Source organism: Mus caroli, unplaced genomic scaffold (assembly GCF_978045245.1).
Source record: "Mus caroli unplaced genomic scaffold, Mus_caroli_1 scaffold_5, whole genome shotgun sequence".
NCBI classification, from domain to species: Eukaryota; Metazoa; Chordata; class Mammalia; order Rodentia; family Muridae; genus Mus; species Mus caroli.
This window is the reverse complement of record NW_028227260.1, coordinates 139,659,612-139,680,509: the sequence shown is the minus strand read 5'-3', so window position 1 is coordinate 139,680,509 and position 20,898 is coordinate 139,659,612. Positions and strand designations below refer to the sequence as shown.

The 20,898-nt window shown below is 39.2% G+C and overlaps 1 protein-coding gene across 1 annotated transcript; it reads right to left on the bottom strand.

Annotated features, from left to right (window-relative positions):
• Positions 1 to 374: 374 nt before the first annotated feature.
• LOC110287091 (testis-expressed protein 13C-1-like) lies at positions 375 to 2,252 on the bottom strand. Its single transcript, XM_085837781.1, has 2 exons — positions 1,548 to 2,252; positions 375 to 521 (listed from the first exon to the last, which is right to left on the bottom strand). The coding sequence occupies exons 1-2, from the start codon at positions 2,155 to 2,157 to the stop codon at positions 472 to 474; spliced, it is 660 nt and encodes a 219-aa protein (XP_085693907.1). The 5' UTR covers positions 2,158 to 2,252; the 3' UTR covers positions 375 to 471.
• Between the last annotated feature and the right edge of the window lie 18,646 nt (positions 2,253 to 20,898).

The window sequence follows — 20,898 nt, the reverse complement described above, 5'->3', positions numbered from 1 at the left end:
AAATGTATCTTGATTTCTTTTTTTCAATTGAGTTTGTCCAAAGGTTGCATTTCATGCAGGACAAAGGACACTATGAGCCATGCTATGTCTGAAATTATGTTCCCTATTATTATTAGCCAACCTTACCCGAAAGGGATTATAGTGTGCATACTGGATAGCATAGTTGTAGTTTCTACTGTATGTCAATTTATCAGTAACCATTCAGTGGACTCATGAATGCAATTCAATGAACTTGTGATGTTCTCTAAAACTTTACATTGGCTTGTGAATCCCTTTGAACTCTGCAATGTCAATGGATTAAGTTATAACAAAATCTGTGTGCTTTCTCCCCTAAAATATATATGCAGGCATCTCCCCAATTCCTTCACTTTTTTTATTTTATTTTATTTAGTTTTTTTTTTTTTTCATAGCAGCACCTAGCTGAGATTTTACTGAGGCAGAGATTGGTTTTGTAAGTCATTTCACGAAGATTCACACACTGGAAGCTGGGAAATCTTCATCCCCACACAAAGTATCTAGAACTTAGAGACACAAAGAACAGCACTGGTGAATGTTATAAAAACAAATTAAAGAATTACTACAGTAAAGCAATAGCATTCTCAAAAAAAAAAAAAAAAAGCAATGTATCCAGAACGCACTGCATCTTACATTTTAAAAGCATAGCTATGCCTTGCACAAGATCTGGGGTTATGCAAGAAGAAAGTTAAGGAGAGTACAGAAAAATGAGAGAGAATGTTCCATAACATCAGCTTCTTTTGTGTTTTAACTAAATGCACAGCAGTCAACTACTGACCAGTTGTAAATGTACCTGCAACTGGAAATGTTTTCCTTGTAAATTGACATATCAGTAGAAATTCATCCTTCTCAAAACCAATGGAAATTATATACACATACACACATATATAATTGAATCTGTAGAAAGATATCTATATGTGCAATTAGATTTACTGTATTAATTGCAGATTAAGGCTATAGCTCGGTGGTGATGTACCGTCCTAGCATTCTTGAGGCCTTGGGTTAGATCTCTTAGCTCAGCAAAGAAGCCCAGAGATTATTGCTTGGTAGTAGAATAGTGAAAAGCTTTTACTTGAGTTTTCAAATATTCTATGATGTAAATAAAAGAAAAACACTAACAAGGGGCCCCAAGAAATGATTTTATCCCTCCCTAAATTCAGTGAGAAGCCTGAGCTCCTCACAGAAGCAGGGAAAGTGGGGTTGGGGATGGGAGTTTCAGAGGGGGCGGGAAAAGGAGATAACATTTGAAATGTAAATAAAGAAAATATTCAATAAAAAAGGAAAGAAAAAAGAAAAAAAGAAGCTTCCGAGTACCCCTGGTTATATCTAGATTTGTTTTTGTCCATGAATTTGGTTCCTCATGTCTGGACACAGAGATCCTGCAGCAGCAAGCGAGCTAGTGGATAGATAGCCTCCTTGCCCTTTTGCGAGTACTCTGGATGGGGGAGGGGATGCCATTAGGAAGGTCATAGAGAACACTGATAGACAGGGCTGTGGGGCTTCGACTCAAGGACTAGGCGATCTTGGCATACCTGTTAGGGATGCCATCTGGTCTTTCTTCGGGCACACTGCACACTTCCCATTCTGCAAGTCTGTGTCCAGAGCCTCTTTATTTTCTTTGGCAACTAGAGGCCTTGGTGGAGTGCCTGGATAATCAGCATCTGGTGACTGGGCAAGGAGTTTCTGTGACAGCTCGAACTCAATGATCTTCCTTTGCAACATATCTCGCTCAAACTTCACTTGCTTCAGGTGCTCTTTGGCATTATGAAGCTCAGAGACCACTTCATCACGTTCCTCACGCAGCCGTTGCAGGTCTGTGGCCAAAGTCCAGGTGGCTGCCTCATGCACTTCTACCTGGTCATGCAGCTGCTGAACACGTTGTAACTGTTTTTCTCTCTGTCTCATAGCAACCCTGACTCCTAGAGCCAGAGCACTCCAGGCACAGGCCCTCTTAATGGAACGTGGTACTTGGGTATCAACCACTACAGACTTCAGGCCATCTTCTATATCTTTCCAGGGCCGTGAATGGAAGGTCAGGTAGAAGCCAGGGCCACCACCATTCTGTGTCACCTCTTCATTGATGAACAGAACCACTTCGCAGTGGCGGAAACCACTCTTGGGGTCATCAATGTCCAAGGCCATGGTCAAACCTGCTCTAAATAGTGGACTGCAATGGGCTCACCCATCAACTCAGTGTCTTGTCCAGTCCTGGGTCCTAGCGCCTCCCTCCTTCCTCCCCTGCCTCCTTACACTGAAGCCCTGAAGTCACTGGGCCACTCACACCAACTCCTCCCACGCAAGAGATTAACATGCCACATCATAAACATGGTCTATGAGGCCTGCCGCATGGCCTGCTTGGACCAAAATGCAGTGGAAGAGATATTTCCTGCTTGTCTGGCAAGTTGGGTGTCTGCTCTTTAAAGTACGCCATGGTAGTACAACTGTTCTGGAACAGCAGTGAATCCATAGTTTCCCGAGAGTTTCTGAATGGTAGCACCCTATCTGCACCCTATCTGGCATGGATATTTTTCTCTTTCTCCCTTTCTCCCTCCTCCTCTTCCTCTTTCTTCTTCCTTTCCTCCTTCTTCCTTCTCTCCTTCCTTCCTTCCTCCCTCCTTCCCTCCCTCCCTTCTTTCTTTCTTTCTTTCTTTCTTTCTTTCTTTCTTTCTTTCTTTCTTTCTTTCTTTCTTTCTTTCCTTCCTTCCTTCCTTCCTTCCTTCCTTCCTTCCTTCCTTCCTTCCTTCCTTCCTTCCTTCCTTCCTTCCTCCCCCTTCTCTTCTTCTTTCTTTCCATCTTCCATTTCTTTTGAAAGGCCACATCACCCTGTAGAGCCCATATCAGCACTGAACTTTCAATTCATCTGCTACCATCTCCTGAGTGCTGAGATACACAGCATCAGAGATGCCGCACAGCTAGGATTTGACAAGAAATTCCAACCTGGAATTGGAGAAAGTGGATGTTTGGGGGAATACTTTATGACTCAGCTTCCTGTCCCGTAACGCTTTTTCTGTATTGAAGTTTTTATGCAGTACTAAATCAGTTCCCAAATCACACATGAGTGGCAGAACTCCCTCAGTTTTCCTTTTAAACACCCATCTTGTTCTAGATGCCAGGACTTTCTTTTTTATTTTCTCGGGGTTTTTATGTTTGTTTGTCTGTTCTATTTGTCAAGGCAGGTTTTTGCTACATAGCTCAGACTCACTACTGATCCTCCTCTGAGCCAGGAGTATTGGTCTGCACCCCTGATGACTTTCCTAGAGGATTTTAGGGTATTTCATTACCCATTTCCCCTGCATAACACCCCTCTCTTGTGCTACTGGATAACTTATTCAATTCAGTAAAACTGGTCAAGTTCCTTCTTCCATGCTTAAGCATATTTTTTGTCCCATTTCTTGCATTTGTCAACACCACCCTATTGTTCCATTACAAGTCAATGATACACTTTGGTTTTCACTCCAAAACTTGAGTGAAAATTCCAAAGGTAGGCAGCAGTTTCTACCTTACATTGAAAGCTGTGTTTGGCAGGTGGTTCTTCTGTGATGTTTCAGAACAGTATGGTTCTGTTGTCCATGCATTCTTTCAGATTCCATATTGGCTTAGGTTTTCTTTTGACCTTTACAAAAAAGGTTCATATTTGTTTTATAATTACATATGTTAGATATAGCTAGAGAGATGACTCAGCAGTTAAGAGTACTGGCTGCTCTTCCAGAGTACCTGGGTTTGGTTCCCAGAATCCACATGGTGGGCAGATCTCAGTGAGTTTAAGGCCAGCTTGGTCTTCATTGTGATGTCCAGGATAGCTAGGGCTATTTAGTAAGACCCTGTCAGTAAAACAAACAACAACAAACCAAATTAATAAGGAGAGGCATGGAGTATAAGGAGGTAGAGGCAGTATGATTATAAAAGGACAACATTTAAGGAATCTTTGTGGTGCTAAACATTCTGTATCCCAAATATGATGGTCATGGATTCACAAGCCTACACATAATAAAATTACATAGAATTAAACTCATACACATATATGAGTATACCTATAACTAGGAAAAAAACAGGAATCCGATTAATCTATTATATTAATGTCCATTTTCTGCTTGTGATATATTTTTTTTATCTTGTTTTGTTTTTCAAGACAGGATTTCTCTGTATGTATCCATGGCTGTCCTGAAACTCCCTCTGTAGACCAGGCTGGCCTTGAACTCAGAGAGATCTATCTGCCTCTGTCTCCCAAGTGCTAAGATTAAAAGCATGTGCCATCCCCACCTCAGTTGAAATTAATGGATTTTATTGTGACATTTTAATATATGATATATGAGTTTTGGTTATAGTCACTTCTCTAGCACACAGACACTACCTCCTTGTCTCCTTCTTCCTCTTCCCAAATAGTCACTGTGGTTTGTTCTGATGCATCCTCCTTCCCAACTGCTTCCCCTTGCTTCCTCCTTCTCTCTGGCCACTTTCTCTCCCCTTTCAAATGGTTCACACTTCTGCTTTCATGTCACATGTATTCAATTACTCTCTCCCTGACTTAAGATAACCTGTAGTCTCCTACACACACTTATCTACACTTGGATATTACTTTAAATCTAAGTTCTACATATGAGAGGAGACCTATGATATTTGTCTTTCTGACTCGCATAATTTATGTTAATGGTTTCCAAGTGAATCCATTTTCTAGCAAAAGCCATAATTTCACTTTTCATTCTGGCTAAATAAAATTCCTATGTGTATATGCCCCATATTTTATCTATTTACTTATTTTCATTTGTATTTATTTTGTCTGTTGATGGAAATTTAGATTGGTTGCATTTCTTAGCTGCTATGAATACAACACCAAGCATCTTTATGGTATATACTGACTTAGAGTCCTTCAGGCATATTCCCAAGAGTGATCTAGCTGGGTCATGTGGTAGTTCTAGTTTTAGTGTTTTTGAAGAACTTGCACACTGATTTCCATATTAGCTTCACAAGTTTACATCCCCACCAACCATGTATAAGAATTCCTCTTATCCCACATCCTTGCCAGCATTTCTCATTAGTTTTCTTGATGACAGCCTTTCTGACTGGGGTAAGAAGGAATCTCAAAGTAGTTTTAAATTGCACTTTCATGATGACTAATGAGGATGATTTTTTTTTCAAGTATTTATTGGCCATTTGCATTTTTCTTTTGAGAGCTCTCTATTCAGTTCATCAGTGTTTATAATGATTGGATGATTTCTTTTTGCTACTTAATACAGTGGCTCTCTCTATTCTAGATATTCATCATCATTTGGGCTCTTTCTTTTCCACATTGTGGAGATCAGAGGACAGGCTGTGTTTAGCTTTTACCAGGTTCCAGGGATCCTAATTCAGGTTGCTAGTCTTGCACTTTAAGTACTTTTACCCACAGATACATCTCCCTCTGTGATACAATTTGAGATCAGGTATGATGGTACCTTCAGCATCACTCATTGTACTTAGGATTGCACAGGTTCTTTCTTTGCTCCCATATGAATTGTTTTCATTCATTCCTTAAAGTGACATTTCACTAATATTTTGATAGAGATTACAATGAACTTGTATGACATTTTAAGTAATATAGCCATTTTTACAACATAAATTCTATCAGTCCATGAGTTTGAAAGGTCTTATAGTGTCTTCTTAAATTTATCTTTTAATTATGTTAATGTTTTCACTGAAGAGGTTTTTTTACCTCTTCAGCTAAGTTTATTACTAGGTGCTTATTTTTATGTATGTTTGTATGTACGTACGTGCGTATGTATGTATGTATGTATGTATGTATGCATATATTGTTTTTTCAAGAAAAGGTTTCACTATGTACTACTGGCTGTCCTGGAACTTTCTGTGAAGATCAGGCTGGCCTCAAACTCAGAGATCCACCTGCTTCTACCTCACAAGTGCTGGGATTAAAGGCTTGTGCCACCACCACCTAGCAAATATTTATTTTTAAATTATTGTGAAGGACGTTACCCCATTATTTTTTTCTTGCCAAATTTATTTTTGTATATTTCAGGTTGATTTGTATCCTATTAGTTTGACAAAAATGTTTATCAGTTCTGGAAATAAGAGAATTTCATAGTGAAAAAAAGTAAAGAACTCTCAAATAAATATCCTATTGATACACCCCAAGGACTTAGAAAATGAGTATAATACAAACAAAAAATGAATATAACAATGATCACAGTCTTGTTGCCATTTAGTATAATGTTAGCTGCAGGTTGATCACATACCTTTGCCTTCATTATTTTGAGGTACATTCCCTCCATACTTAGGTTATTTTTAGGGCTTTTATCATGAAGAAAGGGATGTTAAATTTTCTTGAAGATCTTTGTCACATTAGATGAGATTATCACATAGTTCCTACCATTGATTCTCCAGATACATACATTTGCCCAAGAATTTCATACATTCATTGTTTTTAATAGCTGAGTAGTATTCCATTGTATAAATGTACCACATTTTCTGTATCCATTCCTCTGTTGAGGGACATATGGGTTCTTTCCAGCTTCTGGCTATTATAAATAGGGCTGCTATGAACATAGTGGAGCATGTGTCCTTATTACCAGTTGGAACTTCTTCTGGGTATATGCCCAAAAGAGGTATTGCTGGATCTACCAGTAGTACTATGTCCAGTTTTCTGAGGAACCATCAGACTGATTTCCAGAGTGGTTGTACCAGCTTGTAATCCCACCAGCAATGGAGGAGTGTTCCTCTTTCTCCACATTCTCGCCAGCATCTGCTGTCATCTGAATTTTTTATTTTAGCCATTCTGACTGGTGTGAGGTAGAATCTCAGGGTAAGAACAAGTGTTTTTGACCACTGACCCCCCTCCAGCCCCAGAATAATAATGTTGTTGTTGTTGTTCGTGTACTATATTACACTTCTTCTTTGCTTATATTAAATCAAACTTAGATTCCTGGACTGAAAGCATTCATCTATGGTGTATGGTCTTCTTAATATATCCTGGAATACAGATTATGAAAGATGTATTAAGAATCTTTGCATCTATATTCATCAGGAAAATCAGCCTATACTTTTCTTTTTGTTTTGTGTGTCTCTATTCAGTGTGGTTTTGCTGAATGAGTTACATAGTATTCATTGAGTTTGTATTTTATGGAACAGTTTGAGAAACATTGGTTTTGGCTTTTTAATGGTTTGAAAGGGTCTTGCAGTGAATTTGTCTATTAAATCTTTACTTTGTTTAGAGAACTTTTATAGGTACTTTAACCCTGGTTTTATTTTAAGCATGTTTAAATTGTTTAAATCACTTAGTTTTGGTATGTCATAGGTGTTTAGGAGTTTGTCCATTTCATCTAGTCTAGATTTTAGGAATAGAAACTTTCCAAGTATTTTCCAGTGAATCTCTAGATTTCATTGGAGTCTGCTATAACAACACCTATTTCTTCTATAATTTTATTAATTCAGGTCTTTTGGGGTGACTTAATTTGGCTAGGGGTTTCCCAATCTTTTTTCTCTTAAGAGCCCGTTTTTTGTTGTTGTTGTTGTTTAATTGAGCCTATGTATTATTATTAGTCTCTATTTTATTCATTTCTATGTTAATCTTTATTTTTTGTTTTGGTGTCTACTTCTTTGGGGTTTGTATTATACTCATTTTCTAAGAACTTGGAGTATATCAATAGGATATTGATTTGAGAGTTTTTTTACTTTTTTTCACTCTGAAGTAATTTTATTTCCAGAGCTCACAGAAAAAGAAAATAGTCTGTGGAAACATATGTGACCACTTGTCTTAGGGTTTTCACTGCTGTGAACAGACACTATGACAGTTTGGGCCAGATAGGCATGACCTGGCATCAGCACTGACTTGGCAGTGTTCTGAATTGCAGTGAGTCTCAGAAGAAAAAAAATGGCCCAGGAATCTCAATTCTAAGCATTGGAAAGAATAGGTTGGTGTTCTTGAGGAACTCCTAACAGTGTGAGTGTGAGTGTCTCTGACTCTTTTGTCTGCTCTTGGGACCATTTTTCTCCTAGAGGTTGCCTCATCCAGTCTTGATATGAATATTTATGCCTTTTCATATTGCATCTTTTTTTCAATTTTTATTAGTTATTTCCTTCATTTACATTTCAAATGCTATCACAAAGGTCCCCTATACGCCCCCTGCTCCCCTAACCACCCACTCCCACTTCTTGGCCCTGGTGTTTCCCTTGTACTGGGGCATATAAAGTTTGCAAGAGCAAGGGGCCTCTCTTCCCAATGATGGCCAACTAGGCCATCTTCTGCTACATATGAAGCTAGAGACATGAACTCTGGGGGCACTGGTTAGTTTATATTGTTGTTCTACCTATATGGTTGCAGACCCCTTCAGCTCCTTGGATACATTCTCTAGCTCCTCCACTGGGGGCCCTGTGTTCCATCCAATAGCTGAGTGTGAGCATCCACTTCTGTGCTTGTCAGGCACTGGCATAGCCTCACAAGAGACAGCTATATCAGGGTCCTTAAAGCAAAATCTTGTTGGCATATACAATAGTGTCTGTGTTTGATGGCTGATTATGGGATGGACCCCCAAGTAGGGCAGTCTCTGGATGGTCCATCCTTTCGTCTCAGTTCCAAACTTTATTCTGTAACTCCTTCCATGGGTGTTTTGTTCCCAATTCTAAGAAGGGGCAAAGTGTCCACACATTGGTCTTCATTCTTCTTGAGTTTCATGTGTTTTGTAAATTGTATCTTGTATCTTGGGTATTCTAAGTTTCTGGGCTAATATCTACTTATCAGTGAGCATATATCATGTGAGTTCTTTTGTGATTGGGTTACCTCACTCAGGATGATGCCCTCTAGGTCCATCCATTTGCCTAGGAATTTCATAAATTCATTGTTTTTAATAGCTGAGTAGTGCTCCTTTGTGTAAATGTACCACATTTTCTGTATCCATTCCTCTCTTGAGGGACATCTGGGTTCTTTTGAACTTCTGGCTATTATATAAAGGCTGCTATGAACATAGTGGAGCATGTGTTCTTATTACCAGTTGTAAAATCTTCTGGATATATGCCCAGGAGAGGTATTGCTGGATCATCCTGTAGTACTATGTCCAATTTTCGGAGAAACTGCCAGACTGATTTCCAGAGTGGTTGTACAAGCTTGCAATCCCACCAACAATGGAGGAATATTCCTCTTTCTACATATCCTCGCCAGCATCTGCTGTCACATGAAATTTTGATCTTAGCCATTCTGACTGATATGAGATGGAATCTCAGGGTTGTTTTGAGTTGCATATCCCTGATGATTAAGGATGTTGAATATTTTTTCAGGTGCTTCTCAGCTATTAGATATTCCTCAGGTGAGAATTCTTTTTTTTAGTTCTGTGTCCCATTTTTCAATGGGGTTATTTGGTTTTCTGGAGTCCATCTTCTTGAGTTTTTTATATATATTGGATATTAGTCCCCTATCTGATTTAGGATTGGTAAAGATTCTTTCCCAATCTGTTGGTGGCTATTTTGTCTTATTGACAGTGTCTTTTGCCTTACAAAAGCTTTGCAGTTTTATGAGGTCCCATTTGTCAATTCTTGATCTTACAGCACAAGTAATGGCTGTGATGTTTAGGAATTTTTCCCCTGTGCCCATATCTTCAAGGCTTTTCCCCACTTTCTTCTCTATAAGTTTCAGTGTCTCTGGTTTTCTGTGGAGTTCCTTGATCCACTTAGACTTGACCTTAGAACAAGGAGATAAAATGGATCAATTCGCATTCTTCTACATGATAACCGCCAGTTGTGCCAGCACCATATGTTCAAAATGCTGTCTTTTTTTCCCACTGGATGGTTTTAGCTCCCTTGTCAAAGATCACGTGATCATAGGTGTATGGGTTCATTTCTGCGTCTTCAATTATATTCCATTGGTCTACATGTCTGTTGCTATAACAGTACCATGCAGTTTTTTGTTTTGTTTTGTTTTGTTTTTTATCACAATTGCTCTGTAGTACAGCTTGAGGTCAGACATGGTGATTCCACCAGAGATTCTTTTATCATTGAGAAGAGGTTTTGCTATCCTAGGTTTTTTTGTTGTTCCAGATGAATTTGCAAATTGCCCTTTCTCACTCTGTGAAGAATTGAGTTGGAATTTTGATGGGGATTGCATTCAATTCGACAAGAGAGGCATTTTTATTTATATTGATCCTGTCAATCCAGGAGCATGGGAGATCTGTCCATCTTTTGAGATCTTTGATTTCTTTCTTGAGATACTTGAAGTTCTTATCATACAGATCTTTCACTTCCTAAGTTAGAGTCACACCAAGGTATTTTATATTATTTGTGACTATTGTGAATGGTGTTGTTTCCCTATTTCTTTCTCAGCCTGTTGATCCTTTGTATATAGAAAGGCCATTTTTTTTTAGTTAATTTTATATCCAGCTACAGTACTGAAGCTGTTTATCAGGTTTATGATTTATCTCATGGAATTTTTAGGATCACTTATATATACTATCCTATCATATGCAAATAGTGATATTTTGACTTCTTCATTTCCAATTTTTATCCCCTTGACCTCATAGCTCTGGCTAGGACTTCAAGTACTATATTGAATAGGTAGGGAAAAAGTGGACAGCCTTGTCTAGTCCCTGATTTTAGTGGGATGCTTCCAGCTTCTCTCCATTTATTTTTATGTTGGCTACTTGTTTGCTGTATATTGCTTTTATTATGTTTAGGCATAGGCCTTGAATTTCTGATGTTTTGAATACTATTATCATGAATGGGTGTTGGATTTTGTCAAATGCTTTCTCAGCATTTAACGAGATGATCATGTGGTTTTTGCCTTTGAGTTTGTTTATATAGTGGATTGCATTGATGGATTTCCATATATTAAACCATCCCTGCATTCCTTGGATGAAGCCTACTTGGTCATGAGGGAAGATCATTTGATGTGTTCTTGGATTCGGGTTTGTGAGGATTTAACTGAGTATTTTTGAATCGATATTCATAAGGAGAATTGGTCTGAAGTCCCCTTTCTTTGTTGGGTCTTTATGTGGTTTAGGTATCTGAGTAATTGTGGCTTTGTAGACTGAATTGGGTAGAGTACCTTCTGTTTCTATTTTGTGGAATAGTTTGAGAAGAACTGGAATTAGTTCTTCTTTGAAGGTCTGATAGAACTCTGTACTAAACCCATCTAGTCCTGTGCTTTTTTTGGTTGGGAGACTATCATTGACTGCTTCTATTTCTTTAGGGGATATAGGACTGTTTAGGTCATTAATTTGATCCTGATTTAAGTTTGGTACCTGGTATCTGTCTAGAAATTTGTCCATTTCATCCAGGTTTTTCAGTTTTGTTGAGTATAGCCTTTTGTAGAAGGTTCTGTTTTGAAGGAGGTGTTTTGGATTTCCTCAGGATCTGTTGTTATGTCTCCCTTTTCATTTCTGATTTTGTTAATTAGGATGCTCTCCCTGTGCCCTCTAGTGAGTCTGGCTAAGGGTTAATCTATCTTGTTGATTTCTCAAAGAACCAGCTCCTGGTTTGGTTGATTCTTTGAATAGTTCTTTTTGTTTCTGCTTGGTTGATTTCACCCCTGTCTTCTTTTTTATTATTTTTTTTATTTCTGAATAAATGTTTATTAAAATACTCCTTATTCCATGTGGAGGCCTCAAAGAACAGTTCTACATGAAGAATATCTATACATGGGAATGTCGGTAATCAGGTCACTGCCCTTATTTTCTAAGCACAGCAAAAGTCTAAGGGTATATCATAAACCCCTGCTGAATAGTCACAAATCATAAATGGGAAGCTTTAATAAATTGAAAATTCTTTTCAGCACATGTTTATAACTTTTCAATATTTAAACGACAAAATTTATATGAGCAAGATGCAAATACACTACAATTATTCCAATCCCCAGAGTATGTAATTACAACCATGTCCCAGTACCAGGGTGACAGGCTCTGGACTCTATAGCTACCCTGGAGTTCAGATATATCTAGCTGACACAGTGGTCCCCAGGTTCTAAAACACAGAGCGAGGAATGACAGTGCACTGGCATGCTCAGGGCTCCCTGCAGCATTGCTCTTATGGGGGGAGGGGGGATCATGGAAATGTGAGTGAAATGTTGGGAGCCCCAAGGAAGCATTGACAAGGAGACAGTTCACAGCCATCCAGAGTTAGGCACACAGCACTGTGAGCCACAGGCCTAAACCATAGCAAGTCTCAGGTAAGCCATCAAATTTCTTTGCACTTTTCTTTGTTTAATAATCCCAAGGGGGATGGGAATTTGACACCTCACTGTGTAGACCTATCAAAAGGCTTCTCATTACATGCTTCTTACATTTATACTGGAAGTTTAGATGACATTTTAAATGTTTTAATTATTGACTTAAAGTCAGGAAAAGGTCTGCAGAGCTTCCCCAACTCCTCTAAGTCATTTGAGGAAAATGCACAAACTCTTGGGTGCCGGGCAGGGACAAGAGCAAAGCAGCTGTAGAATTCCTAATATGTGGCCCACTGGTTAGCGTCACACTGGGCATAACTCAGGGAGGCAGAGCTCTGAGTACTAGCTGTCCTAAGGATGTCACACTGTTGTAGGGTTTCGCACTACTTGTTGCCCTTGAGGTCACCACATTCCTCATAGTCTATGAGTTGCATGGAAACTCCAAGGGTGCCTCCAGCCCCTCACTGGGCAGTGTCCTTAGCACATACATTATTAGTGACTTATCTTTGCCAAGCACTGCTCCTGGAGTGAGTTAATGATTCATCCACCCCCTCAGAAAGAACTTAGAGATGTAGATTGTTAACAATGACCAACACCCCCAAGAAAGAATTTGGAGGTGTAGATGGTTAGTAAAGTCAGGTTAAGATGGGTTTTGCTAATGGCTTTGCTGTAGAAAATCTTAGGGAGCAAACTTAAGAGTTCAGAAAGGCACTCGTTTGATTACTGAGCAAGAGATTTAGTGAGGTCCTGGGACAAGAACAAGCCGCCCAGGCAGCACTAGCTGATGTGCCTTCGTGCTAAAGCTGAGTGGTGAGCAGGGTGATGTTTGATTTCTTGTGCCCATTCTTGCCCTCAGCTTCCTGATGTGATTTAATAAAACCTGGTAATGAGCTGGTGTGCACCTTGAGGATTTAAGAAGAAATGACTGACTGTTTTTATATAAAACCTTAGATCTGTGACTCTTTTAACATTTTATAAGGTTAATTTTAAGATAAATAATAAAATAATGAGCTTCTCTTATGTAACCACAAATTGCCACCTGCAAGTGAAAGAATCAGGCTGAGAAAACTCCCGTGCTTGCTTACACTTTGTTAATCTCTAACAAGTTGCTTAGTTACAAATGTAGTGTTAGAAATAATTTCTTTTTTTTTTAACCTGTACTATATAAAATGCTTATTCAGGTTAGGATATTGGGAAACATGTTTTTCTACATATGCTCGTTGTACTCGATCACTTAATAAAAAATAGAATGTAACCACATTATGATTTTTGTACTGCTTGAAGGACTTTGCTGGGATCTATAATCTATAGAAGGAAAAATAAAGTTGGTTGAAGTTTAAAAAAACTTGCTTAATCCACCAAATGTATGAGTCTTTGCTCCATCCACCCAGAGTGTGAATGTGTATGTATGTATGTATGTATGTATGTATGTATATATGTATGTATGTATATATGTATATGTGTGGAGTTATTGGAGCTTGCTCATTAGAACCTTGCTTCATCCACTAGGTTTTTCTGCATGTGTGTATGATTCTTCCATCCCTTCTTACTGGCCATAGAAAGCTTATCACTGTCCCCCCTCCCTTAGGAGAATTTCACAAGCCCCAGTGTATCAACTTTCGTGCCTTCAGAGAAAAGTCTGCTGGCTGATTGATTGCTGGCAATCAACTGCCAACTCTAAACCCTGCCTCAGTTTACTCTGGATGTCAAAGCTGGTCTCCAATAACAAACTATGGCCACCTTCAGCACTTACTCTATACCAGGTAAATAAGCAAGCCAGGTATTTATCTCAACACTCATCTCGGCATTAAAAACTGTTTTTTTTTTAATTTTTTAAATTAGATATTTTCCTCATTTATATTTCCAATGCTATCCCAAAAGTCCCCCATACCCTCCCCCACTCCCCTACCCACCCACTCCCACTTCTTGGCCCTGGCATTTCTTTGTACCGAAGCATCTAAAGTTTGCAAGACCAATGGGCCTCTCTTTCCACTGATGGCCGACTAGGCCAGCTTCTGATACATATGCAGTTAGAGACACCAGCTCTGGGGGGGGGGGGTACTGGTTAGTTTATATTGTTGTTCCACCTATAGGGTTGCAGACCCCTTTAGCTCCTTGGGTACTTTCTCTAGCTCCACCATTGGGGGACCTGTGATCCATCCAATAGCTGACTGTGAGCATCCACTTCTGTGTTTGCCAGGCCCCGGCATAGCCTCACAAGAGACAGCTATTTCAGGGTCCTTTCAGCAAAATCTTGCTAATGTATGCAATGGTGTCAGCGTTTGGAGACTGATTATGGGATGCATCCCAGGGTTTGGCAGTCTCTAGATGGTCCATACTTTTGTCTCAGCTCCAAACTTTGTCTCTGTAACTCCTTCCATGGGTGTTTTGTTCCCAATTCTAAGAAGGGACAGAGTGTCCACACTTTGGTCTTCGTTCTTCTTGAGTTTCATGTGTTTTGCAAATTGTATCTTGTATCTTGGGTATTCTAAGTTTCTGGGCTAATATCCACTTATCGGTGAGTACATATCATGTGAGTTCTTTTGTGATTGGGTTACCTCACTCAGGATGATGCCCTCCAGGTCCATCCATTTGCCTAGGAATTTCATAAATTCATTCTTTTAAATAGCTGAGTAGTACTCCATTGTGTAAATGTACCACATTTTCTGTATCCTTTTCTCTCTTGAGGGCCACCTGGATTCTTTCCAGCTTCTGGCTATCATAAGTAAGGCTGCTATGAACATAGAGGAGCATGTGTCTTTCTTACCAGTTGGAACATCTTCTCAATATATGCCCAGGAGGGGTATTGCAGGATTCTCTGCTTGTACCATGTCCAATTTTCTGAGGAACTGCCAGACTGATTTCCAGAGTGGTTGTACAAGCTTGCAATCCTACCAACAATGGAGGAGTGTTCCTCTTTCTCCACATCCTCACCAGCATCTGCTGTCACCTGAATTTTTGAATTTCAGGTGTGGCTGTCTTCTTTTACGTTTGTTGAAGGATTACTTTCTTGCTTTGTCCAGAGCATAGTTTCTATCCTTGTGTTGATGTTTTCCCTTTTTTATCCTTTGAAGGGCTGGATTCATGGAAAGATATTGTGTGCATTTGGTTTTGTCATGGAATACTTTGGTTTCTCCATGTATGGTAATTGAGGGTTTTGCTGGGTATAGTAGCCTGGGCTGGCATTTGTGTTTCTTAGTGTCTGTATAACATCTGTCCAGGATCTTCTGGCTTTCATAGTCTCTGGTGAGAAGTCTGGAGTAATTGTAATAGGCCTGCCTCAATATGTTACTTGATCTTCTTCCCTTACTGCTTTTAATATTCTGTCGTTATTTAGTACATTTGTTGTTCTGATTATTATGTGTCGGGAGGAATTTCTTTTCTGGTCCAGCCTATTTGCAGTTCTGTAGGCTTCTTGTATGTTCATGGGCATCTCTTTCTTTAGTTTTGGGAAGTTTTCTTCTATAATTTTGTTGAAGATATTTGCTGGCCTTTTAAGTTGAAAATCTTCATTCTCATATACTCCTGTTATGCTTAGGTTTGGTCTTCCTATTGTTTCCTGGATTTCCTGGAAGTTTTGAGTTAGGATCTTTTTGTATTCTGCATTTTCTTTAATTGTTGTGTCCATGTTCCCTGTAGAATCTTCTGCACCTGAGAATCTCTCTCCAATCTCTTGTATTCTGTTGCTGATGCTCACATCTATGGTTCTTGATTTCTTTCCTAGGTTTTCTATCTCTAGAGTTTTCTCCCTTTGGGTTTTCTTTATTGTTTCTACATCCATTTTTACATCATGGATATTTTTGTTCAATTCCATCACCTGTTTGGTAGTGTTTTCCTGTAACTCTCTAAGGGATTTTTGTGTTCCTCTTTAACGGCTTCTAGCAGTTTACCTGTGTTTTCCTGTATGTCCTTATTAAAGTCCTCCATCATCATCATCAGAAGTGACTTTAGATCCATGTCTTGCTTTTCTGGTGTGATGGTGTATCCAGGACTTGCTATGGTAGGAGAGTTTGGTTCTGATGCTGCCAAGTAACCTTGGTTACTGTTGCCTCTGTTCTTATGCTTGCCTCTTGCCATCTGATTATCTCAAGTGCTTGCTGCCCTCAATATATCTGATTGGACCCTGTCCTTCCTATAATCCCAGTTGATTCAGAACTCCTCAGAGTCCAGATTTCTCTGTGATCCTTTGATTGTAGGCTCCTGTGAACCTGAGATTCTGGATGTGTCAGAGTTTTTGGCAGTCAAGCTTCCTCTGAGACCCAGAAATACTGGTGTGACCTAGCTCCTGTTATCCTGGAATCCTGTTGTCTGAAGTCCCTGGGCATGTTACAGTGCCTGGAAGTGGTGTCTCCTTTGAGGACCATGGAGCTGTCTGGTCTGTTCGAAACCAAGGCAAACCAGAATTGATCAAAAGGATCCTGAGCCTCTGGTTAGGAAGGGCTCTGGTGTCCTTGTTCCTGTTATCACAGTCCCTTCGCAATTGGATTGGAACAGATGCTGTTTTTCACTCACCAGTGATCCTAAGATCATGTGGAGAGTCCTCTGGGGACTGTGGGAGTGTCCGCTGATTCCGTGCCCATGGTGACCTGGTGCTGGTACCAACTGGAAGGGACCTCTGCTTCCCTTCTGCTGTCTCAAGTCCCACGTGATTGGATTGGAACAGATGTTGTGTTCCACTCACCAGTGATCCTAAGATCGAGTGGAGAGTCCTCTAGGGACCCTGGGGTGTCTGCTGACTCCATGCCCTAGGTGGCCGGTGCTGGCGCCGACCGGAAGGGCGTCTTATTGCATCTTTTTATGCTGTGTCTGGTTGATATCTCTGAGAAGACTGCTCTTTTCTGAAGAGACACTGAGGAGAGGATCTGGGGGAGGAGAAGAGGTAGAGGGGAGCCTGAATCAGTGGAGGGAGGGGAAACTGTGGTCAGGATGGATTGTATGAGAGAAGATTAGATACAAAGAAAAAGAAAAAGAACCTATTGAGTCCAATTAGTGTTGCCACAATTACATGAGTATAGAAGGTGTGCCTATGGTATTATGGACAAGCTACCAGGGGCTCCATCCCTGAAGAAAACTGACCTTTCTCTCCTCTGAGAGTCATGGACTTCTTAAAACTTCTCAACTAGGAGTGAGACCTTGTAACTCCTCTCTTCATAATGCTGAAATGTTGACTAGATTGTTCTTGTGAACTTCTTGTGTACACAACTATAGCTATTTAGGAGTGCAACTGACTGTCATGTTCACATCACTGTCCACAAACTCTGGACCTTATAATCTTTCTAACCTCTCTTCTGTGAAGTTCCCTGAACTTTATGGGAACGAGCTCTGATATGGATGCCCCATTTGGGGATAAGTAGCCCAGAGTCTCTTATTCTGTGAACTTTGATAATTTGGGTTCTCCATATTAATTTCCCTCATTGCCAATCCAACCCAACCCAACCCCAAACAATAGAATTGATCTGGGCTAATGTATGTGTATGAGGATAAGTATTTAGAAGGCAGGGAGATACTATGCCAATTAAGCAGAATATTAGATTCCCCCCTAGGCTCTATCACCTTTCTAGTCAAGGATTTTTTTTATGACAGATCTATCCTACTAAGCATGATTTCTTCTGTTGAGCAGGGCCTCAAATCCAGACAGTCAACTGTTGGCTACCCCTGTTTAAGATACTCATGTTACCATTATTATACCAAGGGATCTATCTATCTATCTATCTATGTATCTAACTATCTATCTTTCCAGGTGAGTTGTTACTGTAGTTGACAGGGTTCACTGCTGAGCAAGACTTGGTGACTTTTCGTTCCTAGATGCCTGCCTAGCAGCTTATAGCACTATGAAAGCTAGCCAGCAGGAAAGAAGCCTCCAGTTATTTATCAGCTTGATTTCTCCATGTCCTATGTCCAAATTGGGTTATGTCTTCACCAGTAGTGTCTTACCATCAAGTTCCAGTGGGTAGCCAAACAATAGTTTGTATTAGGAGGCAGACTCTCTTTCTCTCTTTTTTTCCCCAATATCGGGTTTCACTGTGTAGCCCTGGCTATCCTGGAACTCACTCTGTAGATCAAGTTGGCTGCCTCTGTCTCTGCCTCTTGAGTTCTGGGATTAGAGGTGCATGCCTCCATAGCCTGGATCTCTCTGATTTGCTCATATATGCATTCATAGTTATGAAACTTTCTTCTTTGAGTTGCTATAGCTGTGTACCTAAGGTTTTGGTAAATTGTATTTTATTTTCTTCTGTTTTTTTTTTTAAGTTAGAAAATATTTGAATAGCATTACTTAAGTTTGAGTTGTGTGTTGGTGCACATATGTGTATGTGTGTGGAAAAGTTACAGGAGCTGACCATTTTGTTTACCACGTGGGCTATGGGGATCATACTCAGGTTGGTAGGCTCAAAAGCAAATACCTTTACTTTGAGCCTTTTCAGTGCCTTAATTTTTTTAAGAAAGAGAGAGAGAGAGAGAGAGAGAGAGAGAGAGAGAGAGAGAGAGAGAGAGAGAGAGAGAGAGAAGTACACATACATGTACATACAAATACAACACACAAGTGTTGATATCAGAGGAAAATTTATGGAAGTTCTTCTTCTACCATGTGAGTTCCAGGAATTGAACTCAGATTGTCAGGTTTGACATGAAATGCTTTTACCTGCTGAGTCATCTTGCTGGCCCCTTTATAACCTGTGATGTCTAATTTTGGTTGTCAACTTGGCTGCATCTGTAATCAATTAAAACCCAAGCATCTAGCCATGTCTGTAGGGAATTATCTTGATTGGATCATTTTAAGTTAGGAGACGTACCCTAGATCTAGATATTTTGAGGTGAGAAAACCCACCTGATTCTGGGCCACACCTTCTGGTGGTATCCCACATAAAAGGATATGGAAAAATGAAGCTTTTGCGTTTTGCCTGCTTGCTCTAGCCTTGCTAGCATATACATTACTTCACTGGCATTGTAGCCTACTTTTTTTTTCAATTTTTTATTAGGTATTTTCTTCATTTACATTTCAAATGCTATCCTGAAAGTCCCCTATACCCTCCCCCCACCCTGCTCCCCTACCCACCCACTCCCACTTTGAGCCTACTTTTATACTGAAGATAGCCCAGCTTTATGGACTCAACAACTACTGAATTCCTGGACTTTGTATTCATATCCAGCCATTGTTGGATTACCCTGATACACACACACACACACACACATACACACACACACACACACACACACACACACACACACACACATATATATATATATATATATATATATATATATATATATATATATAGAGAGAGAGAGAGAGAGAGAGAGAATGGTCATGACATTCATCAGAGCAACAGAAGTGAACTAAGGGAAATCTATCCCAATAAATTCCTCATATTTTTCTTCCTGTATCCAGATTGCTCTTTCATTCATTTAATTTATTATTTTTGACAACTTAATGTAAGTTTGACAATTCCATACTTAAACACAGCTTACCCAAGATATCACTGCACAGATATAGTCAAGAGACAGTTACTGGCCCTTCTGAACAATTATGATGCATACTGGTATCCTCCATGGAACAAAATGTCAAAGTCCCACACTCTTTTTCTTTTTGTGAGTATTAAACTACTAGCAGAAGCTGTTAACAGTGAATATTTTTACATGCCATTGAGCTGTCGATTGCAAAGGCCTCTGAATCCCTACTGTTCTCCCACATTTACCTCCTTTGAGCACATCTAAGAGCTCCAACTATCTAATGTGCTCTGGATTCCTTTCACTTCCTAATAAGTGAATATTAATACTAATAATACTAATGATAATTAATACTAATAATAATTAATAATTAATACTAATAATAATTAGTAGTAGTGCTAGAAAAATAAATCTGCATAAATTCCTAATCCAGAGCTAAATACTTCTAAGATGCTTATCTTTATAGCAATTAGTACCTCCTTAAGGTGAGGAAGTCATATTCTGGTTCATGTTTGTTTCCCTTTTTCCTTTTCTCCTTTCTTTCCTTTCCAAGAAATAACTGCTGTGACAATAGATAGAATTATCTTCTTATATAAAAACAATAAAATTATTATTTTAGAATACTTTTGTATTTACAGATTCGTTGCATAAATAGTACAAAAAGTCTCCTAACCACCTACACCCAGTTTCCCCTAGCAATATTGTTCAGTTGTATTGTGTGTTTATCATCAGTAATGAACTAATACTGATATCTATATATATATATATATAGATATATATATATATATATGACAGAATTAATTCAGATTTCTTTTAGCTTTTCCCCACTTCCCTTTTCCTGTTCCAGTATTCATCCATGACACTTAAACAGTCCTTAGGTCTCTTTAGACTGTGATTGGCAGGGCAGTTCCTCAGATTTGTTTGGTTTTTGATGACTTTGATATTCATGAAGAATCCTTCTCATGTTTTATAGAATATTCAGCAATTGAACTCTAGCCACTGTTGCTTTCATGACTACATAGTAGTTATAGAATTTAGGGGAATAAAGTACACTGTGGTATGATTGAACATTGTTGGTATTAATATTTTCAGGTTGTAATAGTATTTGTTACCTTTCTCAGTGTTTATCTTCCTTCTCTGAGTGGTGCACCTTGGAAGCAATTTGGTAGCTTCAAGTCATACTGAAGGAATAAATAGTCAAACTCCACCACTGTGGGGAATGTCTACATAAACTATTTGGATTTCTTCAGTCCAGGAATTTGTTTATCTGTTCTCATTTATTTATTCAATCATTTATGTTG